Source organism: Melanotaenia boesemani, chromosome 23 (assembly GCF_017639745.1).
Source record: "Melanotaenia boesemani isolate fMelBoe1 chromosome 23, fMelBoe1.pri, whole genome shotgun sequence".
Lineage (NCBI taxonomy): Eukaryota > Metazoa > Chordata > Actinopteri > Atheriniformes > Melanotaeniidae > Melanotaenia > Melanotaenia boesemani.
In genome coordinates, this window is record NC_055704.1 from 13,143,571 (window position 1) to 13,155,643 (window position 12,073).

The 12,073-nt window shown below is 37.7% G+C and overlaps 1 protein-coding gene across 1 annotated transcript; it reads left to right on the forward strand.

The window, feature by feature from the left end:
- Window positions 1-2,549: 2,549 nt before the first annotated feature.
- Window positions 2,550-11,568, forward strand: slc38a2 (solute carrier family 38 member 2). The gene is made up of 16 exons (XM_041977521.1): window positions 2,550-2,880; window positions 4,075-4,212; window positions 4,312-4,393; window positions 4,478-4,593; window positions 6,073-6,146; window positions 6,246-6,338; window positions 6,567-6,642; window positions 7,798-7,880; window positions 8,047-8,105; window positions 8,218-8,379; window positions 8,466-8,545; window positions 8,655-8,755; window positions 9,855-9,979; window positions 10,073-10,217; window positions 10,317-10,414; window positions 10,518-11,568. Exons 2-16 carry the CDS (start codon window positions 4,082-4,084, stop codon window positions 10,617-10,619), a joined length of 1,527 nt encoding a protein of 508 aa, XP_041833455.1. The 5' UTR covers window positions 2,550-2,880; window positions 4,075-4,081; the 3' UTR covers window positions 10,620-11,568.
- Window positions 11,569-12,073: the final 505 nt, after the last annotated feature.

Consider the following 12,073-nt stretch of genomic DNA (forward strand, 5'->3'; position numbering starts at 1 on the left):
AGTCTGTCAGTCAATGAATGACTGGTAATCTTATTATAAATTACACTAAGACCTTGTACACACAAAAATTGGTATTTTAAATTGCTTTTTTTCTATCCATTTAATATTCCACATGCAAATGTAGTTTTAAAACTTTATGGAAATCATTTTCCAGGATGGAGATTTTCATAACTCTGACTTTAACATTTACATGTGATTTGGAAAATTTGAGTTTTGGTTTGTAATACCAGACTGTGCAACACCATCCCCTTTATTTAATGTCAGAATATGAGAAGTCTCTTCTGTTTACATGGCAAAGGTGGACTTAGCCAAGATAGCACTGGTGTTAACCTTGCTAATAGGACTTTTTACATATTCGCACACAAATGTACAGTTACAAGTCAACTATATAAGAGAACTGAGGCATCAGAACCCAATTATACTGGTTTTGGACCAGGCCTGGTCAGACCACTTTGAAAATGAAGTGGATTTCACTGAAGAATGACAAAAGAATTTTGTCCAAAAAGCTGGTTTTAAAACCACTGACTGCAGCAGTATATTAAGATGCTCAATATACTAATTAATAATATTGCCAATAACAAGTACTTCAATATGTTGAAACAAAGCAGATATTTTTAGATTTAAAAAAATGGTTATTTTGCTGATAATTTCTCAAATCATGTGACTCTGACAAAGGATGAGGCTTGACACTTCAGTGTAGAGACATTTGAGGAGTTTCTGAGCTCAAGGAAAGCTACAAACATTAGCTACTGCTTTAGCATTAGCATTAGCATGTTCTATCAGCTCCATTAGTTGTTAGCTCCAGGCTGCAATGCATGATTGTCTGTCTTGAACAATGTAGTGTACAGCTTCTGCACACAACTTAGGAAGTACCACATGACCACATGTTTCGTAGGGCACTACACTGTGGAGGACAAAGTTATAGCTTAAGTTTCAAACATCACTACAAAATGGCTAACTCAACATAGTGGAATAGAAAGAGAAATCACTCTAAACAATTAACTAAACAAACTGATACAATTTTCATACAGTTAGCAAAAGCGTGTGAAAGCATAGCTTTGATTAGCTCAAACTGAATGAATCAGTCTAGTTGAAAACTTAAGTATTAAAAGTTGAAATTATAACATACTTTTTGTGAGAAGGTGGAGGATCAAATCTGTTTAAACATACAACCATTCAGAAATATCAGGTTTAACCTGAAGTATCTGATGCGGTACAGAGAATCACAGAAATAAGAGAAAAAAATTCAAATGAATGTTGATTAAAAAGGGTCATCTAGACGGCATGCTGTACCAGTGACTCAGTCTTGCATGAAAGGCCATGTAGTTTGCGATGGGGACACATTTCAAGCCTGAATTTGTTAAAAGAACTTGAAAATTCCCAGATTGATGGGTACCAGTTAGTGTTATAGTTGGCATTTTACAATTCTAGAAACCAAAACTCCAATGTTAGTGAACCCCAACAATTCTGTGACATTTATCTGTGATATGAAGTTATATGAGAAAAGTAAGAAAGCATGCACTCTTAAACACAGTGCAAGCAAATTTTGACTTACTCCACTGTGAGTATGTCGGTCACATAACCTTTGTACAGCTTGTAATTGTATCTATGTTTTAGCAGGAAGGTTAGAGAGCATCATCCAGATTGATCCTGGTCCAATTTGTTAGTTAATGGATTTCCAAACTGAAAGGTCACAACATGCCAAGGTTAATGGTTTTTATATCACATGTTGATATTTCCGCTGGGTCATCTTAAGAATAGAACCACTAGCCTCTTTTTTACTTATCTTGCACACTTACACGTGACAAAACCATTGTTGGAGGTGTCCCATCATTATTTCCACCAAAAAAAATTTGTCATTGGATCTTTTCACAGCAGCGATGACTCTTCTGATGGTCTGTGGTGGAAAAAAACTGATGGTGAGTTTAAGCAGATGAGAGATTTTAGGAAGACACTTGCTGTCATCCCTTTTGCCAGGCTGTTGAGTTTGAGTTTGCAGGACTACAGATATACGCTCACTGGCTACTTTACTAGAAAAACCTGTTCAACTACTTAACACAAATAGCTAATGAACCAACCACATAGCAGCAATTCAATTCATTTAGATAACATGATAAAGGTGACTTGCTGGAGTGCAAACCAAGCTTTAGAATGGGGAGGAAATGAGATCTCAGTTACTTTAAATATAGTCAGGTATACCTAATAAACTGGCCACTGAGTGTAAATACGTTTAATTTCCTGTTCTAGACAACAGACACATGGGTATCTTGTGGACAAAAGTGTGTGCTCTTAGCTTATCCTTTAAAATACCAGAGGACAGATTGATTAGGACAATTTAAATATCCGTATCTTTAAGTGTAAAGCAACTGTAGTAAAATGAGGCTACTGGTGGATGCCAGTGGTTTTCCAGGGGAGCCTCTGGGTCAGACCTCTGTTTGTATACAAAACACGTCACAGTGTGAGTAGAAAAAAAATCTCTCCTCCTCGGTGATAGCGGACTCCTCCCCTCCGGTGGAGCTGATGCAATAAAGGGTGGTCCATACCTCTGCTCGAGCAGAACGAGCTCTTCTTCCTATCTTAGCGCGTCTCCGGTTATTTGGTTTTATTAGTAAATAAACCGAAGTTCTTTTTGTTTCACTCGCCAGTTTTTATTTACATTTCCCCTTTCTGAAAACTGTTATTTATATTACAGATGAACTTTTCATTTTTGAGTTAGATTCCGTCTTATATAATTAGCTGTTTCATTCATTCCTCATTTGGTCATATCTAAATTAAATATTCTTAAGGATCTGTTCCTTTTCGTGGATAAATCATCCGGAAAGTTTTGTATTTTTTTCCACCTAAAAGGATTTTAAGGACTTCCTGCTACATCTTCTAAAGGTAAGAGAGTGGCCGGCATCCTTCATTTCACCGCCTGTCTGGAAAATTACCAGATGTGAGAGGTGCGGTCTTTTCAAATAACCAGATTTAAAAAAATAATAATAATTATATATATATATATATATATATACATATTATATATATATATGATTTAATAACACCTTTTACTTCAAAATCTAATCTAATTATCTATGTACTGTCTAATTTGACATTTTAACCAAGAATATGTATATATTCCGGTTGTTTGTGTTTAAAACTGCGTATTAAAATGCTTCCTGACACGTCAGTTATGTGAATCTGTCAGAAAATAAAAAAATTAATAATGATTTTTATTTAGAGGTCAGTATTTTTGGTTCAGTAAAATAAATAATATCACAGTCATGCTGAAGTGCTGGACTCGTGTATGACAGTGACTTAAGTAACACAGCCTCATATCGTTCACAAAACATTCATATTCTTGATAGAAAGAAATAAAAACGACTGTCAAGACTGGGTATGGTTTGAGAAGCCTATAAACATAACCCGAGCGTGAGTCACTGTGTGAGCCGCAGTAGCCATGTCCATTAAGGGTCAGCACGTGCCTTTTGTTTCTACTGGAGCCGGTAGTGGAAATGATGCCATTAAATAGAGCCGGTGTTGCTTTTTTCGGCTTCTGTATGAGGAAAACTGTAGTAAATTAAAATCCAATAAAGACTGTTTTAGGTAACGATGGTGACAACTTTAGCATCTCTGAATGGTAATGACATTTCAGCTTATTTAGAGAATTAAAAACAGAAACACCAAAAACATGTTTTTTTCCCCTTAACTTCTTTTAAATGTTTTTCAAGGGAAATATAAGTGTCAGCGACGCGCAATGCGTTTTTTTTTTATTTATTTATTTATTTTTTCCTCATTCAGCATCTATATAAGCTTGGGTGGACGCCGTTGCCGGTCTGGTATTTTTCCACTGCTGGTGCGCCAGCCCGCCCCCCTCCTCCATCCTTCCTTCCTCAGTTTGCTGAAGAGAAGTCACGTGATCTGAAATTCGCGAGGCGGCTGGGTGTTTTATTATTGATCATTCTTAATGGAGCGTGAACGCGCGAGGTTAAAAATAAAGAAAGGCTGGGGTGGGAGGAAGTTGACGCAGAAGAAATAAAAATGGTAATATTGAAATGCAGTCACTTAACAGTTAAATTCGATTTTTTTTTATTTCAGCTCCAAAATGCCCTCTGAGAAACAGCCTGCTGCTAAAATTGAGATGAAGAATTTAAACACCTGTGGAGATGATGACAACAGCAGCACCAACAGCACTGACTTCCCTTACCCAAGTGTGAAGAAGGTCCCACTGGATGGGTGAGGCTCGTTTTAAAATGCACTCAGAAATTAAAACTTTTCATCTTCTATTTCACAATTCCATTGAATTTCTCTCAAAATTTCACTTTTCTTTTACAGCCAATATCCTGACTTTGATGCAGAGAGTCAAAACTTCCTCCCTGAACATAATCCGGGCAAGAAGAAGTATGAGACTGAATATGTAAGATGTCCTCTTAACTTCCAACATAATTAGTCATATTTTGTTTTGTTTTCTAACTTTAACTATCTTGTGTTTCCTCCACAGCACCAGGGAAGTGCTTCCTTTGGTATGTCCGTCTTCAACCTGGGCAACGCCATCATGGGCAGTGGCATCCTGGGTTTGTCCTACGCCATGGCCAACACTGGCATCGCCCTGTTTGTGTAAGCAGTGATCAGCTTTACTTATTGTTAACGCCATTCTGATGCAACAGCAGTTGCAGCTGAGGCGAGCGTTGGCAGGTGTGGTTTTGTCTGTTGCGTCAAGGTCTCAGGTCCTGATGTACTTTAGCTTTGCAGGATGAGGTTTCCCGCCTGCAGTGTGTGTGTGAGCGTGTGTGTGTTGATTCAGCAGCTGTTCGACCCTGAAGGGGGAGGCTGATTACACCAGGTTGAAAGTTTACAATTATTCTGATTTTGCACAGCTTCAGTACTTGCTATCATGCTTGCTGTAGATAAAAGTGTGAGGAGGTCATTTTTGGTGAGAAAGAAGAGGGGTATTTACATAAATAGCGCCCCCTAAAGGCTGGTCAGAGCATAAAATTGCATATTTTCACATCCCTTTAGGATAACCTAAAGCAATTAAGAAACAGAAACAAATTGTGAAAAACTAGAAAAATGTACAATAAAAAGTCCCACTGAGCTTCAAGTTAATCTGAGAGCAACCAAATGGTAGTTGTAGGTCACCTCACTAACACAGGGAGTGGCAGGAGAAGCAGCTTAGCTGAACTAATCCAGAACTGAACCAGAGTTACGTAAACAGGGACCGTAAACGCATGCAGGAGTTCATGAATGGAGCAGAGAGGGTCTTTATCAGCCGGCCAATCAGTGCGCTGCGTCTACAGGAAGCTGGGGATTATAAAGATAAAATAGCCACTTTAAATCTGACATACTGCTGCTATGAAAGCTATTTTTGGTGCTATTACACTTACAAGCAACCTAGCTCCTATAAAAGGTCATCTAGAGCTTGTATATAAAGTAATAAAGGAGGAGGAGAAGGGAGGGGATGGTCACATGCTGTCTCTATGCATGACAAGTCTGAAATAGCAGACTGATTCATTTTCTCAGACTATTAATACCTCAGAATGTACAGTGCTACCTCGGCAGCATCCCAGAGCCGTTCAGAGGATCCTGAACAGGGAAACCTTTCGTCCTTTGCAATCCTGATGATGCTGCTTGTGAATTAAAGTACCAACAGTCTGGGTTGTCTTTGCTGATCAAGTTGAGAAAATGTAGGCTTTCGCTTCGTTTGATTTATTTTTCTTATTCCCGACATTTTGGTATCAACAGCAGTAATTTGAATTGATGACTCTAATAAGTGATTTTGCAGTGCAATGTATAAAATATTAAAAACAAGCAGAAAGAGGTGTTTTTATCTAAATCTAAAGGCAAATTCTTCCATAAGATTTGAGTCATTGCAAAAGTAATCAGATGAAAGACATCCTTAGTAGTGTCATGTTAGCAAAATGTCAGTGTTTGTTTGCCAGAGTGAAAAAGACAACTTCTCATTCATTTGTCCTTTAAAGTCCCTTATTCAGCGCTTCACCGTTAATTAGGGTTGTGTTATAATTGCAACTTCTTTTTTTTTTCTTTTGTAATTACATCTCAGTCTTAAGTCAGGAACTAAAAATCTTCTGTTTACAGGATTCTTCTCGTGGCTGTCGCCATCTTCTCTTTGTATTCTGTCCATTTGCTGCTGAAAACAGCTAATGAAGGAGGTAAGCACGGTCACACTTCCAAACTTCCCAGCAGCAGCTTGATGTCAAAGTTTAAAAGGCAGATTCTTAAAATGCTTTGGGTGTTTTTCCTCTTTGAAGGTGCACTAGTTTACGAACAGCTGGGTTACAAAGCCTTTGGGATACCAGGCAAACTCGCAGCCTCCTGCTCCATCACCATGCAGAACATCGGAGGTGAGATACTGGCAAAAATGTGTTTTTATGGTGTGACTTGTGAGCTAAGATGACGAACTAATGTGTTTGTAGCAGCTTCCAGTAAAAACTTGAATCATTCTTTTTTATTTCCTCTGGAATATCTTGGCCTCTCACCAAATATTTGGCATTTTTGTATTTGTGTTGAACATCCTGCGGGACTTATTTTACAGTGAAATGTACTAACTGTGATTGTTTTTCTCTTTACAGCCATGTCAAGCTACCTCTACATCGTCAAATACGAGCTTCCTATTGTCATTCAAGCTTTCACAGGAACCAGCAATGGGTGAGTGGCTAAATATTTTAGCAGCTTCCACAAACTTACAGGTCTGGAAAAGTGTTTTTAAAGGTAAAAATAATAGTAATTCAATTCAGACTCAATTTCACAAAGACTATGGGCAAATTTAAGTAGTGCTAGGTAGTTTAATTTCTAATAAACAAAGATTTTGTTCACAAAACTGTCATTTAAAAACTGCTCTATAGCACTACTAGTGGTCAAGATGAATATTCCAGGCCTTTAAGCTGTCAGTACAAGTTGTTTCTCTGCTTTATATTTTTCATTGGATTCAAATAAACATCTAAATTTGATTTAAGATCAAAACCAGTTTTACTTATATGAAAACCAGAGTGACTTGTTTAGAATTCTGGCAAATAATATGAACCCTCAAATGACCCTGAAAACATTTCCAAGAAGTCTGTTAGCAGATCAGCTGGACTGGCTTTCAGTCAAGGAACAACTGATTTGATTTGTGTTGGTGAACGAATTACCGATAAAGGGTTGTTTGCTTTTATGTGGTAAAAAAGATGAGTGGAAGTTGGAGACAAAATGGATTCCCGAAATGAGATGCAAAACAAAGCAGATGTGCCCCACAGAAGCACTTGAGGTAAAGTGGCACATAGAGCAAAATGGCCGCTGGTTGTTTTTTCAAGTAGTGGAGAAGGTGAAGTAGAGGCTTTGTCTTTCTCTTATAGTAAAGGCGGGGGCCTGGGTGTGTTGTTCAAACAACGCCAATACTCAGTTTGTCTAAGCAGCCCTTCAAAGAGCCCTTTTAGAAGATGCAGCTGGTGCTGCATCGGGACGGAGCGCGGGATGAGCTCACTGCGACCTCACTTCAACTTTAAAAAATTGATGTGGTTCGGCTCCTCTGTGCTGCTTTGTTGCATCTTTTTCTGTGAGCAATGCAGTCATCCCGCACAGGCTGGATGGTGTCAGCTGTTTGTGATGTGTCTGCAGCAGTGGAGAGGCTTGAGCAGGCCTTGAGCTGCAGAGGATCTAAAGGAGATTCTCACAGATAAAGCTTATTAGTTTATTCCTGGTGTTGAATGATCAGTTTGTCTAAGATGAAGGTTGATTTATCTTGTCAACACCTAAAAAAACATGTCTCTTGACAGAATTACTTGCATTAAGCAATATTCCTGACATGTTGATCTTCTTTCTCAGAGAATGGTACACTAATGGAGACTACCTGGTGCTGCTGGTGTCGGTTATCATCATCTTGCCCCTTTCACTTCTCAGGAACTTGGGTAAGGAGACTGTTGTAAAAGTAGATGTATTTGTAAGTCGACGAAGCACTGAGGTGCATAAATAACTTAGAAAGAGACTCCAAATCTTTACAAGTCAAAGTGAAGTGATTAAAAGTGGAAGAAAAATGGCTTGAAAATAGAAGTGACTCATTGTTTATCCTTTCAGGTTATCTTGGATACACCAGTGGTCTGTCTCTTCTCTGCATGGTTTTTTTCCTGATTGTGGTGAGTATGATCTGTTTCCTCACTTCTCCTACGCCATTTTCTGCATGAGTCTCTTTAGCTTCTTACCACACAAGAGCAACGTTGGTAAATGTTTTGCCTTGTGTCCTTCCAGGTGATAATCAAGAAGTTTCAGATCCCATGTCATCAGCTAGATGATGATGTTGTGACTGAAACTATGACAATGCTGAACGGCACCACATTGAGCATCAATATCACTGCCAAGGACCATAATGAGGACACCTGCAAGCCCAAATACTTTGTGTACAACACACAGGTAAAGTTGAGACTTGAAACATATGGAGAAGTTAAATAAATCCTGCAAAATCATTTGTAATATTTGAATTGTTTATTTATTTTCAGACTGTCTATGCTGTACCCATCTTGACCTTCGCCTTTGTGTGCCACCCTGCCATCCTGCCCATGTATGATGAGCTCAAAGAGTAAGTGTCCACTGATTTTTGTTTCATGTTTCACTTCTCACTTTCCTTATTTTCAGCATGATTTACTTAATCAAAATTTCAAACATCCTGTTGCCTCTCTCCTGAACAGCCGTTCGCGCAGGAAGATGCAGGGAGTTGCCAATGTGTCCTTTCTGGGAATGTTCATTATGTATCTGCTGGCTGCCCTCTTTGGATACCTCACCTTCAACAGTAAGTCATTTAGACCAATACATCTCATTATTGTGAGTGTGTTGTAGCATTTGTCAGATAAAATAGGCATACAGCTGATTAGATGTTCGAAAAGAGTTAAGCAAAGAAATTTCCATGTCTACAGCTGATTTGGCTTGTTCAAGGCCTCTTATGCAAGACTGTGAAAAAATCCCATCTGATGCAGATGAGCAGTGGGCAAGCATGTTATGTTTACCATCAGTCAGACTTCACAGAAATGTTCCTGGAAACAGTTATAGAATAGCACAATGGAGTACAAGAAGTTCATACACAGTCGTAACAACAAACAAATAAATCCTATTTACTTGTTGTGTGCACTCAGATTCAGGGCAAGTCAATATTGCTTAATCTAATGGACGTTGCCCCTTTTTGGAAAATGGTGGAAATAGCCCCATGATGTTTAAATTTTCAAGCATTTATATAAATATTTATAAATTGATTAATATATGTATGAAACCCAATTTTTCTTTACCCAAATATATATTTACAGCCTATTTAAAATATAAGAAGATGTTAGTACCTTTTTGCTGGCGCTAGAGTGGCCAAAACACTCCTTTTTAACTAAACGCTAACAGCCAAAAACCTGATGATTACTTCGTTTAGCATCACTACCCTTCGTTTTAGTGTGCTAACTTTGTGTAAGTGGCACTAAGGTACAGGTTTGGTAAAGGAAAAATAAAAAATTTGCTTGTAATTTTACTTTTCTTTTAGAAAGCCATTGGTTTGAACAAGTTGTTTTGTTTTTTTTTTTAATTAGCTTGTTAGCAATGTGGCTAAAATGTTAAAACGGTCCTATACAAAGGTTCAAATGCTTTATTTTGTTTAATTCCCTTTCATTTAAAATAGATGGAAAAAAATTATTAGCTTAACCTAATGCTAAACAAATTATCTACTGGATAAAAATACCAAATGAATCAGCCAGCACAATCGCTGTATTAGCCTAACTTGTTAGCATGCTAACATTTGATATATTATAGCTAATGGATACAAATGCTATACGTGTTTATTGTTAACTGTTCTTGACCCCTTGATAAATGTGTTATCTATAAACTCAAATGGTCTCTGATGTATTTCTAAACAGTCCATGTGGAGCCTGAACTGCTGCACACTTACTCCAAGTATTACAAGTATGATGTGCTGCTGCTGATCGTTCGTCTGGCCGTGCTGACTGCCGTCACCCTCACCGTCCCTGTGGTTCTCTTCCCTGTATGTGTCAAGAAAGTACAGTCATTAAGAAATATAAAACATTTAGTAGACATAGCAAGTATATTAAGAAAACTTTTGTCTTGTGTTGTGCAGATTCGTACCTCGATCAACCAGCTACTGTGCCCCTCTAAGGACTTCAGCTGGGTTCGTCATACCATTATCACTTTTGTTTTGCTGGCTGGCACCAACACCCTGGTCATCTTCGTACCCACCATCAGAGATATCTTTGGCTTTATTGGTTAGCATCTGCATGTATTTAATGTGCAATGATGTCTTAATTGGGCTACAGTAAGAGATTGTGGTGACTAAAACTTCTTTTTTTTCTCTCCTCCTTCAGGTGCCTCTGCAGCTTGTATGCTCATCTTTATCCTGCCCTCAGCTTTCTACATCAAACTAGTTAAGAAGGAGCCCATGAAATCTTTGCAAAAGATCGGGGTAAGGAGTTATTTACTTTCGGTTAGAAAGTCAGTTACATAAAATTTTAAATTTACATTTCTTTGGCTCAACATATTAACTGTATTTTTTTTTTCCTCTCCAGGCCTTTGCCTTCCTGATATGTGGAATATTGGTCATGGTGTTTAGCATGAGTCTTATCATCGTGGACTGGATCCACAATGCTGGAAAAGATAATGGACACTAAAATTCCAACTTTCCTGCTAGAGGAGAAGAGGCTCTTGGAGCTGGACCATGACAACGGCGCAACCAAGATCAAAATCCGTTAATGAAGAAAAATATAAAAAAAACTCACTTGATGCTCAGTTTTGACCACCTGAGCAACAGAACATGCCATTCCAAGAGAATGTATCTGAACTTTGTACAGTTATGCTGTTATAGACCACAAAGATGGTGTTTTACTTGTTTTTTTTCTCTCTATTTTTATTATAACTTTTTTTTATTGCTGTTTGTGCTTTTTACTTGTTTTTTTGTTTTGTTTTTTTTCTCAATAATTATGGTACAGCCGAAAACAAACCCCTGAACGTGCCTCCTACCAGAGATGACAGAGTCAAATAATTCAAAATCCAACCATCACTCAGGTACGGGGTTGCGGGGAGCGTAGCGGTGATTTCTGAGCTTAGCTACAACAGGTCCTGCTGATGTGAATTTCCCAAAAAACTGACAAAAGGCTTTATGACTTGAAAGTTTTGTCCTTTTCTAGGGTAATTAATTGATTTCTGCAATCATTTTTTAGTTTACTTTTCTTTTTTGTTTTTTATTGCTTAGCCAAAAACGTATTTGTAAAGCATCTTTGTACATTGAAAAGCACTTAAAGTTTAGCACACTTGTCAGTCTTAACATGTGAAGCCTAAAATGCAGCCTGTTCAGTATTTTTAATATGGCTCTGTGACCTTGCTTATAAAATCAGCTTATTTATAAGTCATCAGAACCTGCCTTTTCAGAACCAGACACTGGGAACTGTAGAGTATCTTACACCAGGACTCTATTTACTCATATTGCTTGCTGAAGATCTTGACAGTGCTTGCAGCAACACTACTGCTTCGAGGAGGCTGCAAAGACTGATTTTTTTTCTTTATGGGAGAATACTTGGAATTTGACCACATGCAGTGGTTGTAATTTATCTGTTACAATTGCAAAACAAATAAATAAATAAACAAAAGCAACCTATAAGAAATTAGGCGAACTTTTCAACACAGACCAAACAACAGAGTCTCAGTTTTGGGTCTTTATATGTATGGTTGCACAATTTTGTGCTTTCAAAATGTTTCACAATGAAGAACACGATACCTTGACGTGGACTTGTGTCCTGCCGAGTCGAGAGCCTGTCACCAGACAGTGCACAGTGCTTCCAACACTAACACATCACCAAACTGTTTTTGTCAAACATCTATTTATGGAAGACCGTGAAATCGATGTAATTTAATCTATTTTACTATATTTATATAATGTTGTATGTATATATCTATGTATATATATCTATTGTGTAAATACTCTTTGTTTTTTTTTGTTTTTTTTATTTTCTTTTTTTTAAAAAAAAAAAAAAAAAGAACGATGCATTGGAGCTGTAATACAAAAAAAAGCCCAAGATTGGTAAATTTGGAACGCAGATTTTGCTCCAATACACTGGAGCTTTAGCTG

Coding starts and splice junctions, on each gene's coding strand:
- slc38a2 (XM_041977521.1), top strand. CDS start 4,082: ATGCCCTCTGAGAAACAGCCTGCTGCTAAAATTGAGATGAAGAATTTA. Junction 8,380..8,465: donor ACTTTGTGTACAACACACAG/GTAAAGTTGAGA, acceptor ATTTATTTTCAG/ACTGTCTATGCTGTACCCAT. Junction 10,415..10,517: donor AATCTTTGCAAAAGATCGGG/GTAAGGAGTTAT, acceptor TTTCCTCTCCAG/GCCTTTGCCTTCCTGATATG.